The following is a 20,169-nucleotide window of genomic DNA, read 5'->3' as shown; positions in this document are numbered from 1 at the left end:
GGACGCCGTTTCAATCATTCACCTGCTGGTTACGGCTCACGGCTCGGGGGCCCCGGCTCCATCCCGCGCCGGCAGCATCCGGAGGAGGCTCTGCGCCCCGCTTCCTTCCTGCTCCGAGGCTCCTCCGCACGCGGGGGACCCCTCCCCCGCCGCACTCCTCGGAAAGCTCACTCGACCTGCCCGGACGCCCCCCCCACTCCGCCGCCCAGACCGCGGGACCCCGCTCCTGCGCCCCGCGGGAAACTTTACTTCCGCCCCCACTGCTTTGTACCTCCTGGTAGGATGTGGAGAGCTCCTGCCGGATCATGGCACTGACCCGAGCTAAGCCACACCTGACACCGCCACAGCGCGGGAGAAGCCGCGGGGCGAGCACCGCGTCCACGGCGCCTGAAGCAGCCGACTCTGCCAGGCGAAACCGGTTCGGAGGTGCGGCCCCGAGACCAGGCGGGGCGGAACTTGGCGCATGCGCCTCCCCCCCCCCCGCCCGCCTCTGGAGACCCCGAAAGGTTGCTGGGAAATGTAGTTCTGGGAGGGGGGGGAGGCCCCCTCTCAACAACCTTGGAGCTGAGAAGCCTGCGCGTTAGTTACCCAGACCAGGCGTTAGACGCACGTGCTCGCTTCCTGTCTCACTTCCTCTGTTTGTGGGAGGAGGAGGGACGGAGAAAAGGAGTAGAAAATGGAATGAGGGGTAATTAAGTCCAACGAGTGAGGGAGCCTAATCTATAACTCCAAGGGGCAGTCTGGTGGTTTATAACCATTAATAAATGTCTGCAGAGCACTTTGTATGTTACAAAGCAATTTCACTCATATAATGCCATGATCCTGCAAGGAACCCTGTAAGCAGGACATTTTTCTTCCTGTTTTACGGATGAAGAAACAGGTACCTTGTTTCGGACAGGATTTGGGGACGGGAGTAATGAAGTGAAGATTATTTGATCCAGGATCAGACTACAGAATCCAAGTGCTTTCCATTATTCCTAGGGTAGACACTTGGGAGTCGAGACCTCTCGGTTCTTGTCCTGGCTCTGCCCCTCTCCGACAGGTCTTGTAATACAAACCTCTTCTCTTTGCCTTAGAATGCAACGCCTAAACCCTGCCCTGCTAACAGCTCCTTGATAAGAGCCTAAATAGATCATGTAGCAAAACCCAAAGGTGCCGTTCACCACAGCAGAAGCCTCCTTGTCCTGAGTGTGGTGGAGAAAACGGCGTTTGCCCTGTAGCAGGGTGGATCTGAGGACCACAACTTCCCCTCCTCCTACTGCCTGAACTGCTATTCTGTGTGGCCGCCCTGGGCTGATTGGTGGTGAGGCAAATAGAGGTTGCTTATGCCGCCGTGAATGCTGCTCTGTGTCCCGGGCAGCTGCAGATCTGCAACCGCCTGCACGCAGGCCACTCAACGCCTCTTCCCTCTTCAGTGTCAACCACAGTAGCGCCAACCACATCAAAGTACCCTGGACCTCCAGAGTGTTAGTAGTGGGAGGAGGCCCTCTCACCTCTTCTGACCACCCTCCCCTATCCTGGGTTCCCTGGTCTTGCATCTTCAAATGGGACGATATATGTAGTACCTTACACATGGTAGGTACTCAACAATGTTCAATTTATGAATGGAACACTTATTCCAGCTATTTCATTTAACAGTTGCTTGCAAATGCAAATAACTACAAACAACTTGTTAAATTCCTAACTGTATTAATGCAAGGGTGGCTGATAGAACAAGTCATACCATCATAGAATTTTAGAGCTGGAAGGAACCAGACAAATCTAGTCCAGCCCTATCATTCCTCTCTACTCTTTGTTGCTATGACCAAACCGGGAAATTACAGATTCCCACATTTGAAGGAGATGCTAATATAATATTTAACACAGTTTAACAAATACAGTGCTGGGCACTGGAATACAGAAAAAATGGGGTACTCCAAGATCCTTGCCCTTCTGGCTCCTTCCGCTAGAATGGAGAAGCCATGAACACATAGACAGAATTTTCCAGACTAGTAGTCCCCAAGTCCTCTCCTCCCATTCTCTCATGAGCACACACGGATCAGACTTTCATCGTCTCCACTCCACTGAAATATGCTTGTCAAGGTCACAATTGACCTCAGAGGTGTCAAATAAGATGACCATTTCTTCATCCTCCTCTTTTTTCCTCTTATTTTTTTTTTCCGGTGAGGTTTTGTTTGTTTGTTTTTGTATAGTTGTAACACAGTGTTACATTAGTTTTTAGCTGTTCACCATAGTGATTCAAGAAGTTTATAGGTCATGCCATGCTCACCACAAATGTAGCTACCTTCTGTCACCATACAATGCTATTACAGTGTCATTGACTATATTCCCTTTGCTGTACCTTATTCCTGTGACTTATTCATTCTGGAACTGTATCTCCCATTCACCTTTCCCCATTTTGTCCATCTCCTCTAGCAGCCATCAGTTTGTTCTCTGTATATACAGGTCTGGTTCTGCCATTTGTTTGTTTATTCATTTGTTTTGTCAGCTTCATCCTCAGCCTTAGCTGACCCTCTCCTCCCTATCTACTTTCCTCCCCTGGCTTCCAGCACCCCACCTGTTCCCACTCTGCCTCCCACTTCACTCGCTGCTCCTTCTCAGCCTCCTTTGCTTATTTCTTCTCATCCCCTCAACTCTCCAGGATGGCATTCCCAAGCTAGGTCTCTGATCTCCCTTCAACTCACTCCTTAGGGAGCTAGAGAAGTGGGCGCCTCTCCAGTCTCATGCTCTGAATTACCATCTATATCCTAAGGATTTCTGTTTGAGTTGAACAGTGTCCTTCAAAAAGATACGTCGCAGTCCTAACCCCTGGTACCTCAGAATGGGACCTCATCTGGAAATAGGTTGTTGCAGATGTATTAGTTAAGATGAGGTCATACGAAGTAAGGTGATGCCTCATCTATTATGACTTGTGTCCTTGCAAAAAAATGGAAGACGGTGTGAAGATAGACACACAGGGAGGATGCCCTGTTGCGGCAGAGACGGAGATCACAGTGACGCAGCTGCCAACCAAGGTGGCTTTAATCATTTGCCTGTAAGCAGCAGGTGAAAAAAATTTCACATAAGGCAGAGACTGCCTCTTGGCTGGGTTTCCAGTGGATTTAGTCAAGAGGAGGTACCTCTGGGAGATTGGAGAGGGTCAGGGCAAGGGAGAAGCCAGAGTTTTTCTTTCCCTTGTTCGCTGCTCCTGGCAGCTTCCCTTCCATGGTTCCAGCCCCTGATGCAAAGGCTTCTTGTGTTTCTAGCTTCAGCCAGGTGACCCAGGCCCCCAGACTCTAATACCACCACCTCTTCCCTTCTAAGGGTAGGTTGTTGTTAATCTCCTGCTGTTTCTAATCTTCAGATCACCTCAGGGTTTCTTCCCAGCCTCTTCCATCCCCTGTGTAACCAGCTTTCTTATTACAGTCATTCTGTTTCATTTAGAATAATTTGTATTCTCCTTGAAGGTGACTGATTCGTTTGGGAAAGAAGAATCTGGGTTCAGGTAGGGAAAGGCAATCAGAGGAATATCTGGAAAACTCCAAGGGCATATGAGCATGCTATGAAATCATACAATTATACGCAGCGGTCTCAGGGAGGGGAAGCTGGATTGGATCAGTAGAAGTTACATGGAGTATCTTGTGGCTCAAAGAAGTCGCTAACAAATAGAACTGTAGAGAGAGAAAGGGCCCAAGCAGAGAAGCAGCACACTCTATGCCAGAGATGTTATTAAGGAACATGATGCACCAGGAAGGGGATGATACTCTATTCAAGGGCTTAAAAGGGCCTCTTCTAACCTGGAGATCCTGTGACAGTGTAACAGATACTGAGTGCCGCAACTTACACAGACTTTCACATCCATTCTCATTTTTAGTTTCAACACTATTCTATCAAGGAAGCAGGCTGGTATATTACATGCGTAAATTGAGATTCAGAGGGTTTGTGATGGATCCTGTTCAGGTCGCTCTATACTAGAAGCTCCTGTTGAATAAGTAAATGTATGAAAACTTGGTGCCGTCCCTGGGGGAAGGTGCAGCCTGATGGTCAGGGGAAGACTCTGGGAGGGGGCCTGGGTTTGAATCTTGGCTCAGCCACCCATCTGTGACCTTGGGCAAGGTATTTAAGGTCTCTGCACTTCAGTTTCATCGTCTGTAAAATGGGTGACAGTTCTTACTTCATAGAGTGAGGATTAAATGAGCAAACACTAGTAAAAGTGCTGAGTCAGCACTTGGCACGCTAAGCCCTTCTTTGGTTTCCTTTGCCAGTTCTCCCACCCACAAAATGTTGGTGGGGCCCAAAAACTCAGTCCTTGGTCCTCTCCACCTTCCTATCCACCTGCATGTCCTTGATGATCCAACCCATTCTGTGGCTTTATTTTTTTTTTTTTAAGCTCATTTATTTTAGGGAGAGAGAGAGAGAGAGAGAGAGAGAGAGAGAGAGAGAGAGAGAGAGAGAGAAGGAGAGCGCAAGCAGGGAAGGGGCAGCAAGAGAGACAGGAAGAGAGAGAGAGAATCCCAGGCAGGCTCTACCATGTCAGTGCAGAGCCCGACATTGGCCTCCGTCTCATGAACCGTGAGATCATGACCTGAGCCGAAATCAAGAGTCTGACGTATAACTGACCGAACCACCCAGGCGCCCCTTCTGTGGCTTTAAATACAACCTATATATATGCCAGTGATTCCATGATTTATATCTTTAGCCTGGAGCACTTTCTTAAAATCCAGACTCATGGCCGACTGTCAATTTGCTACTTCTACTTAGATGTCTGTGTGTCCTCAGACTGAACAAGCCTGATCTTGAGCTTCTCTCCCTGCACCCGCTCTTCTCACCATCTCTCCTTATCCCTGAAAGTGGCAGCTGCATCCTTCCAGTTACCAAGGCCAGAACCCGCGGGGTCATCCTTGACTCTGTTCTGTCTCTCAGACCCCTTGTCTCCTCTCATATGTCAGCAAATCCTGTCAGCCTCACCTTCAAACCACATCTGCGACCCACTCACTTCTCACCACCTCCCCCGCCAGGACTGTGGCGCAAGCCACTGTCACCTCTGGCCCGGTCACCGGATTACTGCGGTGGCTTCCTGTTCTCAACACAACAGCAGTCATTCCACTAACATCCTAACTCATCCCTGTGCTCCATTCACTCAGCGTGGAAGCCAACATCCTTTAAAAATAAGCTGGGGGTGCTTGGGTGGCTCAGTCGGTTAAGCATTCCGACCTCGCCTCAGGTCATGATCTCGCAGTTTGTGGGTTTGAGCCCCGCGTCAGGCTCTGTGCTGACAGCTCAGAGACTGGAGCCTGCTTCTGATTCTGTGTCTCCCTCTCTCTCTGTGCCCCTCCTCCACTCGAGCTCTGTCTCTCTGTCTCTCTCAAAGTAAACAAATAAGCTGTAAGGCCCCACAAAACCTGCCCCCCACCTCCATCCCCTTTACTCTTTGACCTCCCAGACCTTATCTCCTTCACCTCTTCCATCCCACTGTTTCTCCAATAAGCAGGGCACTCTCCTTCCTCAACATTTATGCACCTGCCTTTCCCTCTGCAGGGAAGGCCCTCCCCCCTTAGCTACCTCCCTCACTTCCTATAGATGTTTATGCAAATACCACCTTCTCAGTGGGGCCTTCCCTGGTCAGCCTATTTAAAATTGTAGTCCCCAGGGCAACCTGGGTGGCACAGTCAGTTAAGCATCCGACTTTGGCTCAGGTCACCGATCTCGTGGTCCCTGAGTTCAAGCCCCGCATCAGGCTCTGCACTGACAGTGTGGCACCTGCTTACAATTCTTTCTCTCTCCCTCTCTCTCTCTCTCTCTCTTTCTCTCTCTGCCCTTCCTCCCTGCTTGTGCTCTCTCAAAATAAATAAACTTAAAAATATATAAATACAATACAATTGCATCCCCCAATGCTCCCCATCCCTTTGCCCTGCTTTACTTTCCTCCCTAGTATTCACCATCTAATATACAATGTATGTATTTTATTCTTGTCTCTTTTGCCTACAGAATGTAAGTTCCACGTGCGTTGTGGATCTCTCCTGTTCAGCAGTGTTTTCCCAGTGAACTGGTACGTGGAGGCCCTCAGTAAGGATTTGATGAATAAATTAATGAAGGAATCTTTGCACAAATGTTAGCTATTGTTATTTCAGGGCGGATCTGTGCCATGCCCCACCCTCCCTTTGCAAAAACCCCCTTGCGGACTCGAAATTTAAACACAACTGGGAAGGAAAAGAAATTAGCCAGAAGTAAAAGGGATTCTTTTCAAAGATATTTATTTTTAAGTAATCTCCACCCCCACAGTCCACACACAAGCCTGAGATCAAGAGTCACAGGCCCCACCGACTGATCCAGGCGGGCATCCCAGAAGTAAAAGGGAATTCATAGAGTTGGGGTCCCGGTTTATACATACACCTTTCTAGGTGCCGGAATTTGGGGCTGTGTCATCCACGTACCCACTCAAGGAACTACTACTGTAGCTCAGCCTGCAGGCCGGGCTGAGGAGTCAGGAGCCTCGGTTTACACCCGGGGCTCCCCGCCTCCAGCGGCGCGGTCCCGAGGGCGCGGGGCGGGGCAGGGCGGGCGCGCGCGGGGCGGGGCGGGGTTCTGGGGCCGAGGCGCGGGAGCGCGCGGGTCCGGGCCGCCCAGGCCGCCCAGGCCGCCCCAGCCCAGCTCCGCGCGCGCACCATGGCGGGCCCCGCGCCCGGGCGGCGGCTGCGGCTGCGGCCGTTGGCAGCGCTGGCCCTGCTCCTGGCGCTGGCCCCGGGGCTGCCCGCAGCCCGGGCCGGGCAGGCGCCGCGCCCCGCCGAGCGGGGGCCCCCGGTGCGGCTCTTCACGGAGGAGGAGCTGGCCCGCTACGGCGGGGAGGAGGTGAGCGGACGGGAGGCCTCGGGGGAGGCGCGGGCCCCCGAGCCGGGCGCGAGGCCTGCGAGCTTCCTGGCCCCGGGCCGACGGCCGCGCAGCGACACGGGGAGCCCTCCCCCGTCGGGGCGCCCCGCTTAGCCCCTGCGTCGAGCCCGCACACCCCGCCCCGCGCTGCCCCCTCCCTGCCGGCCCACGGCCCGGTTGGGACGTGTTGCGGCCCGTGGTCCGTCCATGAACCTCGGAACTTTTGGGATTTTTGTGTTAGCGTCAGCTGGGGGCAGACACTTAGGCCGATTCTTCGGGGCGAGTGGCGAGGGAGGAAGGGAAGTAAAACATGCTTGCTGGGTTAGGTGGGAACAGGGGCTGGCCCAGGGATGAGCCAGGCTTCCCTACACTGTTTTCCTGCCCCGACTCCTCAAACCCGCTTGTAGTGCCTGTGCCCTTGGGGCTGAGCAGAAGCTGGGGGAGAGGACCGAGCGGGAGATCGGAGGTTAGAGACAAAGACCGCCCCCACCCCAACACACCCACTTCAGTTAGTAGTCTGGAGATGTCCAGGAAACTCTTCACAGTCACCCGTCTGTTTGGGCTGCTGGGGCCCAGTGTAATGCCTGCGGAGAGTGAGAATAATACTGCACAGAAGGGCCACAGCGGGGCCAATCTGGCAGTGAGGGGAACAGTTTGGTGGGGAGATCACTGTGCCATAACATGTCAGCGTTGATGGGAACCGACCTCCTGCTTTTACGCGTGAGGAAACCGAGGCGTGCCACTAGTTAGTGATAGAACAAGGAAGGGACCCAGTGTTCTCTTGTTAAAACCCTCCAGCCTGGGCTCCCTAACTCTGTTAGCTAGCCTTGGACTAGGTTCGCAAGGGAGTCAGAAACCTGGCCCTCAGGAGGTGATGCTAGTTTGAATATCACTGTAAAGAGATGTTGGTTTCAAGCCTGAGTGGAAGAGAACACAGAGGGATGTGACTAGATGCTAAGGGACGCATCTTTCAGGGCGCCAGGGAACCGGATGATACAGGATCCAGGAACCCGTGCAGAAAAAAAAGTGAACAGGCCTGGTCTCCTTAGAAAGGCCTGCTGGCAAGAGTGGCTCTTGGCTGGTGTCTGGAATTTCAGGGTGTTCCACACTTCCCTAACGGTTAAGGGTGGCTCAATCTGGGCTTTTTATACAGTGTATTTATGTGGAACACACTAGGCAGAGAGGGCCTACATGGCTAGCTGCCAGTAAAAACCCTGGGCTCTAAGTGTCTAATGGGTTTCCCCAGGCAGAAACATCACAAGCGTATTGCTGTGTTGTATTGCGGGAGGAAGAGTGCGGTGTGTGTTACCCTTCATGGGGAAGGGAGAACATAAGGAAGTCTGCACATGGATTCCTCTAGACTCTACCTCTGTCCTTTTCTCTTATGATCTGGCTGTGTATCCTTCTATATGGCTTTAATAAATCTGAGCTCTGAGTACAACTTGTGTGCTGAGTTCTGAGTCCTTCTAGTGAATCTTGAAACATGGCGGCAAGCTTGGGGACCCCCAGCACAGAACCCAAGAGGAGAGAGTTCACGGTTGAGGGTACTTGAAACAATAGCTCCAGGGGCTGCAGGATGAGGATGGAGAAAAGACCCTTGGTGTTTTATGCTGACATTATTGATTGATAACTAGAGGAAGGAGAGAGGGAAGCTCGGGATGGAAAACGGTTAAAGGAGAGAGTTGTTTTGGGGTCTGTAAGCAGAGAGAGGAAGAGAGGGAGGAGAGGGGCTGTTGAGTGCAGCTGAGTAGAGCCTTGCTGTGCTCTGATCTGCCCTAGATGGTTCTGGTTTATGCCTGTTGTCTGGGGATAATTACTAATAGCACCCTCCCCCCCCCCCCGACCCCCCACTTCACTCTCAGAAGTGTCATTGTTTGTATAATACATTTTACAGTATCCTAGTTCAAGCCTTATACCTTTGAATCGTACCTGGCTATGAGTCCCTGTTCTACTGTGTGACTTTGGGCAAATTACTAAAGCTCATGGAGTTTCTCTTTTTTTTTTTTTTTTCCATCTATAAGATGCTTTTCTCAGTCAGAAGTCCACCAGAAACAGAACCAGTAGCAGATAATATATTTGGTTTATTGTAGGAATTGGTTTATGTTATCATGGTTGCTGGCTAGGCAAGTCTGAAATCCACAAAGCAGGCCTGAAACCCCTGGGCAGTAGCTGATGTCCCAGCCCACCAGTAGAATTTCTTCTTCATCAGGGAAACCTCAATTCTGTTCTTGAGGCCCTTCAACTAATACAGGTAGGCCCATCTAGATTATTCAGGATAGTCTCCTTTATGTAACAAAGTCAACTGATTGTAAATGTTAATCACATTTACAGAATATCTTAATAGCAACACCTAGATACTGTAGTTGATCAAAGTTGTCACATAAAATTGACCATCATAATGGCTATAACAAGAGTTCCTACTCTATACAGGTTTGAGGATTAAATGAGACAGTGATATGCAAAGTGCACTGGATAGGCCTGCAGTAATATTAGCATAGTAAGCCTTAATAAATCTTAGCTGCTATTAGCTTGTTATTAAAGATATAAGCAAGAGGCAGTAAAACAGGTCTCATAATCCTCTTTTGCAATTCAAAAATCAAATAAACTATGAAAACTAGAAGGTTTTTTTTTTTTTAAGATTTTATTTTGGGAGGGGGGCACCTGGGTGGTTCAGTCGGTTAATCATCTGACTTCAGCTCAGGTCATGACCTCATGGTTGGTGAGTTCGAGCCCCATGTTGGGCTCTGTGCTGACAGCTCAGAGCCTGGAGCCTGCTTCGGATTCTATGTCTCTCTCTCTCTGTCCCCCTTCCCCCTCTCAAAAATAAATAAATATTAAAAAAAAAAAAAGACTGTTTTTACAGGGAGCGCCTGGGTGACTCAGTTGGTTAAGCATCTGACTTTGGCCCAGGTCATGATCTCACAGTTTGTGGGTTTGAGCCCCACATCTAGCTCACTGCCATCAGCACAGAGCCCACTTCAGATCCTCTGTTTCCCTCTCTCTGCCCCTCCCCTACTAGCTCGCTCTTTCTCTCAAAATAAACTTAAAAAATTTAAAGATTTTATTTTTAAGTAACTTCTACACTCAGCGTGGGGCTTGAACTTAGAACCCTGAGATAAAGAGTTGCATGCTCTACCGACTGAGCCAGCCAGGTGCCCCAGAAGGTTGTGTTTTTGTTTTTGTTTTTATACAAGTCATTTAACAGCAAAACCCAACCCAATCTGAACTCCTTTGGTGATAGAGCCTTGCTGGAACTGACACGAATCTATTTATAGTCCTTATGTATCCTATTTAGTGTGAATATTCATGTTCATGCTTCACTGTGGAAATGTTAATATAGTTGATTATGGGGTGCTGCCTCGGACCTCCATAGGGAAGATGAGGTGACTCTGAGGGTTCTCTTTAGTCCAGAGGGAATGCCATCCTCAGAAGATATGTTTTCTGCCTTAATTGCTTTGTAGGACCAAGTGCAGAGCGGGTCACCCTGCCTGCCCCCACACCCACCTGACTTCTGGGCCTGGGACCAGATATTATGTATTTTATTCTTACGTAGAGCTAACTCTATCAGGCACTATCCTAAGCTTTAAAGCATTAACTCATATAAGGATGACCACAACCCCATGAGGTAGGTGCTGTTGTGATCTCATTTTTCAGATGAGGAAGGAAGCATGGAGACAAAGTAACTTGCCCAGGTTTACACAGCTAGAGAGTTAGAGTGACGAATCAGGCTCTGCCCACCCTGGCTCGTACAAGGAAAACGAACTACCAAAAGCCTCCCTCTTCGCTGCTCCAGGCAGTGGCCGCTCCGAGGCTATATTGGTTCTAAGAAGAAGATATCAGAGTACAAGTATGACCAGAAATGCAGTTTAGGGGCGCCTAGGTGGGTCTGTCTGTTAAGCGTCCCACCCTTGATTTCGGTTCAGGTCATGATCTCCCGGTTCGTGAGTTCGAGCCCCCACGTCGGGCTCTGTGCTGACAGCTCCGAGCCTGGAGCCTGCTTCGAATTCTGTGTCTCCCTCCCTCTGCCCCTGCCCCCTTCATGCTCTGTCTCTCTCTCTCTCTCTCTTTTTCAAAAATAAATAAACATAAAAAAGAATATACAGACAGTGAAGGCTATGGGATAGAGGTAGGTAAATAAAGAGGTAAAACCACCCTCTCTAATTATACAATAGAGTGATGTCTTATAGATATTTGGCCCATGTTAAGGAATACAATTTTGCATTCTACCTCGGTATACACCCACACAACAGAAATTCCATGAAACAAGGCTTATTACTATGTGTGATTCACTTCAATGTTTTCTATTTTCTGTTCTATTTTAAACTTTTCTTTTTTAAACTTAATTAAAAAAAATCTGTTTGTAAATCACTAAATTAACTCCATGACCCACTAATACTTACTAATGTCAATTTCAGTCAGAAAAACATGGCCTTCGACCCTTGGAGGGCCCTGTTATTTCTGCAGAAGCAAACATCCGCAGCAGTTTTCCCTCTTTTCCAAGGAGAAGAGTCACCAGAGAGGAACTTCTACCCTGTCCCCGGGCCCTGGTGCAGGGTCTGAGGGTTGAAGGCTCAGGGGCGGCTGGCTGACTGCTGGGCCTGCCTTCCTGCCTGCCTGAGCCCAGGCTCCAGGCCTCTCCCTCCCTGCTATGGAAAAGGCCCTCCCTCCTCTGCCCTGCTGCTTATGCATCTGCTTCCCTGGTAACTCTCATGGCGCTCTACTGGCCCTGCCTGACTGTAGGCAGGGAGGAAGGCCAGATGGTAAAGCAAGCCCAAGGCCCGGAGGAAAAAGGCCGGGTCTCAGTTATGCAGAGGGAGTTACCCTGATTCGGTTACCCTGATTCCCTTCCACTGAGTACCTCTGACCTATCCCGTGTCTTACCTGTTGGTTCTGAGTCTTGTGGATGGTTGAATTTCCGAGGCCACTCTCACCCTCTCCTGGTCCCAGGCGAGTAGTAGTACGTGGTCTTCCTGCTGTGTGCCCTCTGGGGGGACAAGCGAGAGAGTGGAATGATTTGGGTTCCAAGGCTCCAGGTTCCAGAAACTGCTCTAATTTCTTTGTGACTCTGGGCAGGTCTCAGAATTCCCCAGCCTGGATAGCTGCATCTGTCAAATGACGGTGTTAGATCATCTTCAAGGCCCCTTCCAGTTTTAACTTACATTTCTTCCAGGATCCTTATCTGTGACTTGGGAATTACATTTTTTCCCCCTATCTTTCCTTTAGGAAGATAGAATCTTCTTGCACTTGAGTATCTGATTCCTCTCAGATCTTATAACTTTCAAAATCTAGGGAAGGATAAGGGAAACTAACATTTATTTCCCTAAACTGCTAAGTGCTTCCTATCTCTTGTCTTGGTTAATCATCACAACAGCCCAGCAAGTGGACACTTTTAGTATCTTCCTATTATAGAGGAGAAGACTGAGGCCCAGACAAGTTAAGTAATTTGCCCAAGACAGCACAGCGTATAAGTGGTGGCTCAAACCCAGGCCTGTTTGACTTGAAAACTTGTGCTAGGAACACCCCACCGTGGTGACCCCTCCTTTGGTCGCAGAAAAAGGCAGACCTGCTGTTATTTCAGGCCTGCTGTGCGGATAAGAATGATGCATGTCCTTCCAGGCGGACTTGAGGGTGGGGGACCACGGTGTGAAGCTGGCGATAAGTGTGTGTGTCTTTGGTGTCTCTGAGGACATGTCTATTCCAGAGCCTGCGTTTATGCTCCCGAGGCTTCCATTCACCCTCTGTCCTCTCAGCTGCCACCTCCGGGGCCTGAAAACCATGCCTGCTGTCAGGGGACATCAGTTCCACGGGATAGGAACACCCCCCCACCCCCAGCACACTTGACAATTAACTGACAAGGGCGTTCCTCTCCATGAAATGTCTGTGTAACAGGAAAGCCTCAGAAACGTTCACCGTTCCTTTCTACCCCTTTGCTGAGACCTCCTCTTAGCACTTACACCTTAATGTATAGTGTTGTGAGGGGATAAATATTTAACTATTGAAGAGGGGCGTCTGGGTGGCTCAGCCGGTTAAGTGTCCGACTCTTGATTTGGGCTCAGGTCATGATCTCATGGTTCGTGAGTTTGAGCTCTGTGTCAGGCTCTGTGCTGATAGTGCGGAGCCTGCTTGGGATTCTCTCTTTCTGTCCCTCTCAAAATAAATAAACTTATTTTTTTTTTAATTTTTTTAATGTTTATGTTTGAGAGAGAGAGAGCGTGCGTGAATGAGCATGAGTGGGGATGGGGCAGAGAGAGAGGGACCAGACTCCAAAGCAGGCTCCAGGCTATGAGCTCTCAGCACAGAGTCTGACGCGGGGCTCGAACTCACAAACTGTGAGATCATGGCTTGAGCCCAAGTCAGACACTTAACCAACTGAGCTACCCAGGGACCCCAATAAATAAATAAACTATAAACTTTTAAAAAATTTATCTGTTGAAGAAATTGAGGGTGTTAGTGATGAGATGCATATTTTTATATTTTATGTATGTGAATGTCATGTTTCTATGACTCTTTGCACACAAAAAAGTAACAAAATAGCAAAGGAAAAGCAACAGAATGGAAAATATGACAACATGCTATGGGTAAAATTATAACTGTTGTATATATATTTTTTAAGTTCGAATAAAACATAACCCCAGTTGATAAGCCATTGATATCAAGAAACAAATAATCACAGTGAAAGAAAGGCTGTAAAGAAGAATGCAGGCTGCTGGCTGGCTACACCATGGCATTTAAAATAACCCTTACCAGGGCGCCTGGCTGGCTCAGCTGGTAGAGCGTGCTACTCTTGGTCTCGGGGCTGTGAGTTTGAGCCCCACATTGAGGGTAGGGATTACTTAAAGATAAACTTTTAAAAACATACAAAATAATTCTTATTAGTTGAGGTGGGACAAGTATCCACTAAGTCAACAGAAGTTCTAGGGAGCATCTGTGGGAGCTAATAGGGACTCTAATAACCAACCGTTTACTGAGCTCCTATGCTGGACCTACCATGTGCTCACGTACAGCATTCCTGCAAGGTCAGTGGGTGTTACCTGTATATAACAGTTAGAGAAACGGAGGCCCGTGAAGTTATGTGACAGTGAGATATGTTTGCTTGGCCAAGTTGCTTAACTTCTCTCCTCCTCTCTCTGTTGAATGTAGTCATGAAAACACTTGACCTTAAGCTCAACAAGGGCAAGAACCTTAAGACCCAGCCCTACAGAAGACCAAGCAGTGTGTTCTTGGAGATCCAGAGATTCCCATACACCCAGCTGCAACGCATCCCTTCACCCCAGCCTGTGGGCCGACGGGTTGGTGTCCCTGTACCCGCAATAGGGCTAAGACCCGGCCCTGCATGTCCAAGAGCTATGTCAACTGCCCCAGCCCGAGTCCACCTTGATGGAAGTTAGAAAATTCATGCCATCTGTTTTTGAATTATTCTCCTTGGTCGGGGGCGGAGGGGTAAGAATTCAAAAGGTAACATTTTGTACCCACGAATATAGCAAAAAATAAAGTATAAGACTCATTGTTAGTACTGTCCGGGAGACAGCATTGCTTATATATTTCTAGCACTGTCAGTGGGCTTTTTGAAGGACATGCTGGTTAAATTTTTAATAAAACTGATTACACTGTTCGTATGCTTTGGTCCAGGATTATTCCTGGACCATGTATTGCACGCCTCAAGGAAATAACTCACCAAATTATAAAGTAGCTTGTAGAAAGATACTCATAATCCCGCCATTTATAGTTTTAAGGAATTGGAAAGAACCCAAATACCCAAAACAGAACAGCTGAACAAACAGGAATGCAGTAGCACTACCATAAGATAGAGCTGTTAGAGTGACAGCCGTTTGGGGGATTTCAATACATGGGAACGTTTGTACGAAACCGCATTACCTGTGAGAGGCAAAATGTAAAATGGATCATTCAGACTGATTCCATTGCCAAAGATGAAAGGAAATTTGGGCTGATGTAAATAATTCATCATTTAACATCCTTTGGATTTTTATCCGTGCAGAGCTGCTTCAGTCCCTGGTTTGCCTGTGTTTGTTTACAGAAAAGTGTTGCCATAGGCTTGTCATGATACTTTGTGTCACCTTCCCAAAGTCTGTGAGGGGATGTGACATCGGGCAGGGGCGGGCAAGCTCCTGATGGCGCCGAACTCGCCGAGGACCGGCTCAGGAGAGGCTGCTTTGTACCTCCACCCACGGCTGTCTGCACAGCCCGGAGTGATGTCACTCACTTGGGCTGGAGGAGCTGGGCTCTTGGGCTCCTCCTCACAGCTTCTCTCCTGCTTTCTAGGAAGATCAGCCCATCTACATGGCAGTGAAAGGAGTGGTGTTTGATGTCACTTCTGGAAAGGGTAAGTGGCTCGGCTTTATGAATCCTTACTTCTGGGGAGCTTGGCAGTCAGAGTGGGCGCTGGGTGTGCAAAAGAAGGGAAGGAAAGCTGGCCAGGTCCCTTTCCCTCAGACTGAATTAACAATCTTTGCCAGTGTTGTATTGCCACAGTGTTTTTCTAATAATGTCACACTCCTGCTCAAAGACCTTCTGTGGCTCCCTGCTGCCTGTGCAATCAAATTCAAACTTGGCAACTTACCGTGGTTGAAGCAGCAATAGGCAAAGTGTTGCTTTGCAAGGCATTGGGATCATAGAACACGATCCAACATTTTAATGCCATTTCATGGTTTCTCTAGTGGTTAACCACAGATGGTATCAGGGAGGTAGTTTTGTTGTGGCTCATTGTTTACCAAACAAAAGCTGTTGAACGGAAGCAGACTTGGCTTCCACCGACATTTAAGAAGGCTGGACATTTTTCTTGTTTGCATTTTAAGTATTTTTAAGGGATTATTTCCATTCCGTATTTTTTAAAAAACCACCCCTCAGCCCGGCGTGTGTGACTTATTCCATATTCTGAATCAGTGGAATCCAAACTGACGGCAGGGGGGCTTCTCGTCTTCACTGCTTCCCCTCTCCTTCGGCCTGGAGCCAGGTTTAGCGTTGGATTGGGTCTCAGAAGCCCCGACAGTCTCCTGGCTGTTTTGCGTGCACGTCCACAATCACATCCTCTCCCCTTTTCCCCACTACAGAGTTTTATGGACGAGGAGCCCCCTACAATGCCTTGACCGGGAAGGACTCCACCAGAGGGGTGGCCAAGATGTCCCTCGATCCTGCAGACCTCACCCATGACACTGTGAGCCAGGTTATGAGCCTTTGTCAAAATGTCCCATCCCCTTGGCCATGGCCTTTTTTACCCTTGGGAAATAGCCAAGCTTCCTACTTAGCCCGTTGATATTCCAGTCCACTCTCAGTGTAGCCAACTGTTCCCTTGAAGTAAGTATCTTCCTATGCCACTCCTACTCAGAAACCTTCCAGGACTCCCCATTGCCTACAGAGTCAAGTCCGGACTCTTGTGAACTTGTGATCGACTCTGTGATCGTCACAGTGCCTTGGCAGCCCCCTCCCCCTTGCGGTCTGCACCCGCCACCCCCGGTCTCTTCCAGATTTGCTGTGGTCTCTGACACCCACTCGCCAGGCCGCTCAGGGCATGAACAGGGTGAGAAGCAGAGTGTCCCCTGTGTTCGTATTTCTGTGGAGGAGAAAATAGCATCGGCAAAAGCCATTTCAGGGTCTCAGTAATCCCACCGGAGGGACTGGCATTCGCCCCAGTTGTGCTCAGATGAGTCAAACTCATTAAAGTCAAACGTTCAAGATTGATTACACTCAGGAATCAAGGAGGGGGGAGGGTGTATGAATCTATAATGGGAAGAGTGTGTAGAGAGCAGTGGAAAGGAGGTGGGTACAGAGCATACCCCATCCTGCCTGAGGCTGGGTGTTCGCTGGAGGTTTTTTTTCTTTTTTTCTCTTTTTGTACTTTATTTATTTTTGAGAGAGACAGAGACAGCACCAGTGGGGGGGGGGGGTGTGTGGAAGGGGCAGAGAGGGGTGGGGGGAGGGGAGAGAGAGAATCCCACGCAGGCTCCACGCTGTCAGCACAGAGCCCAACGCAGGGCTCAAACTCACAAACCGTGAGATGGTGACCTGAGCCAAAACCAAGAGTCAGACGCTTAACCGACTGAGCCAACGAGGTGCCCCTCACTGACGTCTTTAATTCCCACGTTAGTCAAATGGCAGGACATGATGAAGCCATGACTCCCGCACCACTCCCGCCTGCACAGGATTGTGTCTTAAAAAGTCAGTTGGCGAGTTGAGATACTTTTCCTCTGGCATCAAGGGTGTGGGAGGAGTAGGGCTGGGTGGTGAGAGTCCAGTTTGAGGCACAACTCACTCATCTCGCCTCCTCCCCCTCCCCTCGCCCCTGCCTTTCGTGTCGCTTTGGGCCTTTTCCCCCAAGACCGGCCTCACTGCCGAGGAGCTGAAGTCCCTGGACGACGTCTTCACCACGGTGTACAAAGCCAAATACCCCATCGTCGGCTACACGGCCCGGAGGATCCTCAACGAGGACGGCAGCCCCAACCTGGACTTCAAGCCCGAAGACCAGCCCCATTTTGACATAAAAGACGAGTTTTGACGCTCCACCTGCGGGAGCGCCCTCTTGATGGGGCGGGGTGGGGGCGGGGCACGGAGAGCCCTTCAGGTGCCAAATCTCCTGCACAATAGGCCGCCTGAGCCTCTGGTCCCCGGACCTGAATAAAGCCGACGTTGAACCCGGAACGCCGGATGCTTGTTATTGTTCCCGGTCAAGTGTTCTGCCCACGTGCCATCCTGCCCGCACACCAGCCAGGGTGGGAAGAACGGCCGAAGGGGGCGCCCTCTCGGCGTCCCTGTTGGCTGTCTGGGCAGTGGAATCACGGGTGACTTATTTCTTCTCTATCTGTATATTTTCCTGTGCTTGCCACGTCTCCTAGCATGACCACGTGTGCTTTAGAATAAGCAGAAAAATAAACTTCGTGTTTTCACGCGAGCAGCCTTCTTCCCCACACGCCCTCTCCTTGACGCCTCACCTGCACCACTGGAAGCGGCAGCCTGTGCCGTCCTTTCACGGTCCTGCCATCTGTGTCCCCTGCCTCACAATGGCACGAACGGGGAAGACTGGCAGGAGCGGTAGGAATGGTAAAGGGAGACGTTAAAGGTCTGGCTTTGCACCACGACCAGGAGAGAGTGACCGTGTGAGTCTCACGTGGGACCATGGGGCCTCAGCCCCATCTGCAGCTGGAAGGCGGTGAGGAGGGCGGAGGGCCTTGTGGCCAGAGCCTGGCCTGGAGGGCGTCCCAAGCACGGGGAAGCATACAACATGCTGGACCCAGGGCCAATCTCCTAAGGATGTCATCCGTTTTGGGGGCGGGGGGGACTTTTCCCTTTAAGGGACATTGGCAATGTCGGAAGATATCTTTATAGTTTTGGTTGTCACAACTGTAGGATTCTACCTGTATCTAGCGTCCAGAGATGTTAAACATCCTACAGCGCACGGGAAAGCCCTTGCTCCCCGGAAAAAGAATGATCTGGTCCAAAAGGTCAAATGTGCCAAGGCTGAGAAACCCTGTGTTAGATTCATCCTGGAAATCTTACATTAGAGATTAATTTCTTTGATGTAAAATAAATAGCAACTACGCCCAAGAGAGAATTTTTACACTAAGCCCAAGAATCTCCTAAGGTGACTGTTCAAAATGCTGATTCTGGGTCCCACCACCAGGGTTCATGATTCTGTATTTCTAGAACATGGCCTGGGTGCTGAATTTTTTTTTTTTATGTTTGTTTATTTTTGAAAGAGAGAGCACAAGTGGGCGAGGGCAGAGAGAGAGAGACAGAATTGGAAGCAGGCTCCAGGCTCTGAGCTGTCAGCACAGAGCCTGACATGGGGCTCAAACTCATGAACCATGAGATCATGACCTGAGCAGAAGTCAGATACTTAACTGACTGAGCCACCCAGGAGCCACCTGGGCACTGAATTTTTTTTTTAATTAATTTATTTTAAGTTTTTTTTTTAATATGAAATTTATTGTCAAATTGGTTTCCATATAACACCCAGTGCTCATCCCAAAAGGTGGGCACTGAATTTTTAATGAGCCTCCCCAGAAGACTGTGGTACACATGGGCCCAGATGTACTTTGAGAAACATTACCTTTTGCCTCACGTGTCACCTTGAGGTGACTGAGCCTCAAGGCTGTGGAGAACCCAGCCACAGCCTTTCTGAGGACCAGGTTAGACCTTTGCTTTCTTCTTTTGTGTGTCCAGACTCAAGATATTCCTGGTGAACTCCTGGGTCTCCCACTCAGAAGCTGGGAGCTTGGTGGCCACCCACCCAAGAATAACAGGCCTGGAACTTATCAGACAGGACTCTTTGGCCTGGAGTTGAGAAAGTCCTTCATGTGGCCAAGGTAGTCTGTATGGGGACATGTGGACTCCAAACAAATGATGTATGAATGCAGACAAATGGTTACAGGTCCTTGGAAACACCTGAGAGATGACTTCTTTTCCTTACGTGTCACCTACTTCCCACATCATCAGGGGTGGGATTCCATTCCTTACAGCCTTGTCTGCAGGGTGGACAAGGGCTCCAAATTCAGTTTGCTGGGAACCTTCCAGGACCCCCACTCCCCTACCTTCTCCCAGCCCCCATTAAAGAGCAGTTTTCCCTTAGGGCCCCAGGCTCCTCTATGCTGGGGCAGTTCTGCCCAGTTCACGGCCCTTCACCCCCAGCAAGGGTCTTCTCTGAATCAGAGTGGCTTTCATTTAGAGATTCCAGGACAGAGCACACAGAAACCTGGGCAGCCCCCAGAGGCTCCACGCAGGGTGGGTGCAGCTCAGGGGATGGAAACACAGGCTGGCCTGGGGATCAGCATCATCACATCTGCTGTCCTGTTTACCCCTACTGCCACATTGGTTTGTCATGTTTTCTTTGCTTTATTTATTTTTTATTTTTTTTAAGTTTTTATTTATTTTTGAGAGAGAGAGACAGAGAGAGAGAGAGAGAGAGAGCGAGCAGGGGAGGTGCAGAGAGGGAGGGGCAGGTAGAGAATCCCAAGCAGGCTCCACACTGTCAGCACAGAGCCCAATGCAGGGCGTGAACTCACAAACCTTGAAATCATGACCTGAGCCGAAACTAAGAGTCGGATGCTTAACCAACTGAGCCACCCAGGCACCCCTGTTTTCTTTGCTTTCAAGGCTTATGTCCTTACAAGACTCGGTCTAGACACACTTCCTCTGGGGTCCCCTAGAGCTTAGCACTCACCTACGTGGCTATAATTGCATCCGTCTCCCCCATACAGGAGAGCCTTGAGGTGGCCAACCTTCCTGGACTTTGCAGTTTGCATGGAAAGCCCCAGATCCCAGGAAGCTCCTCAGTCCTGAGGAGGAAACCTGAGGGACCAAACTGTACTTAGC

General features: G+C 49.7%; 2 protein-coding genes across 8 annotated transcripts in view; one reads left to right on the top strand and one right to left on the bottom strand.

The window, feature by feature from the left end:
* Positions 1 to 11,830, bottom strand: part of PACC1 (proton activated chloride channel 1) — a 45,967-nt gene extending 34,137 nt beyond the window's left edge. Inside the window, exon 1 of one of the 6 annotated variants that reach the window (XM_023248087.2) lies at positions 11,728 to 11,830. Coding sequence is in view for 2 of the 6 variants with exons in the window: in XM_045048839.1 (XP_044904774.1) it covers positions 272 to 307 (36 nt within the window). In the remaining 4 variants the exon portion in view is untranslated. Of the gene's footprint in view, positions 1 to 22; positions 125 to 271; positions 459 to 11,727 lie in introns of those variants that run through there. The other 5 variants (XM_045048839.1, XM_003999307.6, XM_045048834.1 and 2 more) reach the window with 5 other exon arrangements.
* Positions 6,579 to 17,749, top strand: NENF (neudesin neurotrophic factor). Of its 2 annotated transcripts, none has more exons than XM_023248089.2 (4): positions 6,579 to 6,828; positions 15,127 to 15,187; positions 15,915 to 16,027; positions 17,180 to 17,749. In XM_023248089.2, the coding sequence occupies exons 1-4, from the start codon at positions 6,646 to 6,648 to the stop codon at positions 17,354 to 17,356; spliced, it is 534 nt and encodes a 177-aa protein (XP_023103857.1). In that variant the 5' UTR covers positions 6,579 to 6,645; the 3' UTR covers positions 17,357 to 17,749. The 2 variants fall into 2 exon arrangements, with proteins under 2 accessions (XP_023103857.1, XP_023103858.1); XM_023248090.2 differs by having other exon boundaries at positions 6,590 to 6,828; positions 15,915 to 16,018.
* The last annotated feature ends 2,420 nt before the right edge of the window (positions 17,750 to 20,169 follow it).

Source organism: Felis catus, chromosome F1 (assembly GCF_018350175.1).
Source record: "Felis catus isolate Fca126 chromosome F1, F.catus_Fca126_mat1.0, whole genome shotgun sequence".
In the NCBI taxonomy this organism is placed as follows: Eukaryota; Metazoa; Chordata; class Mammalia; order Carnivora; family Felidae; genus Felis; species Felis catus.
Note: the sequence above shows the minus strand (reverse complement) of the source record. Positions and strands in the feature narration are given on the sequence as shown.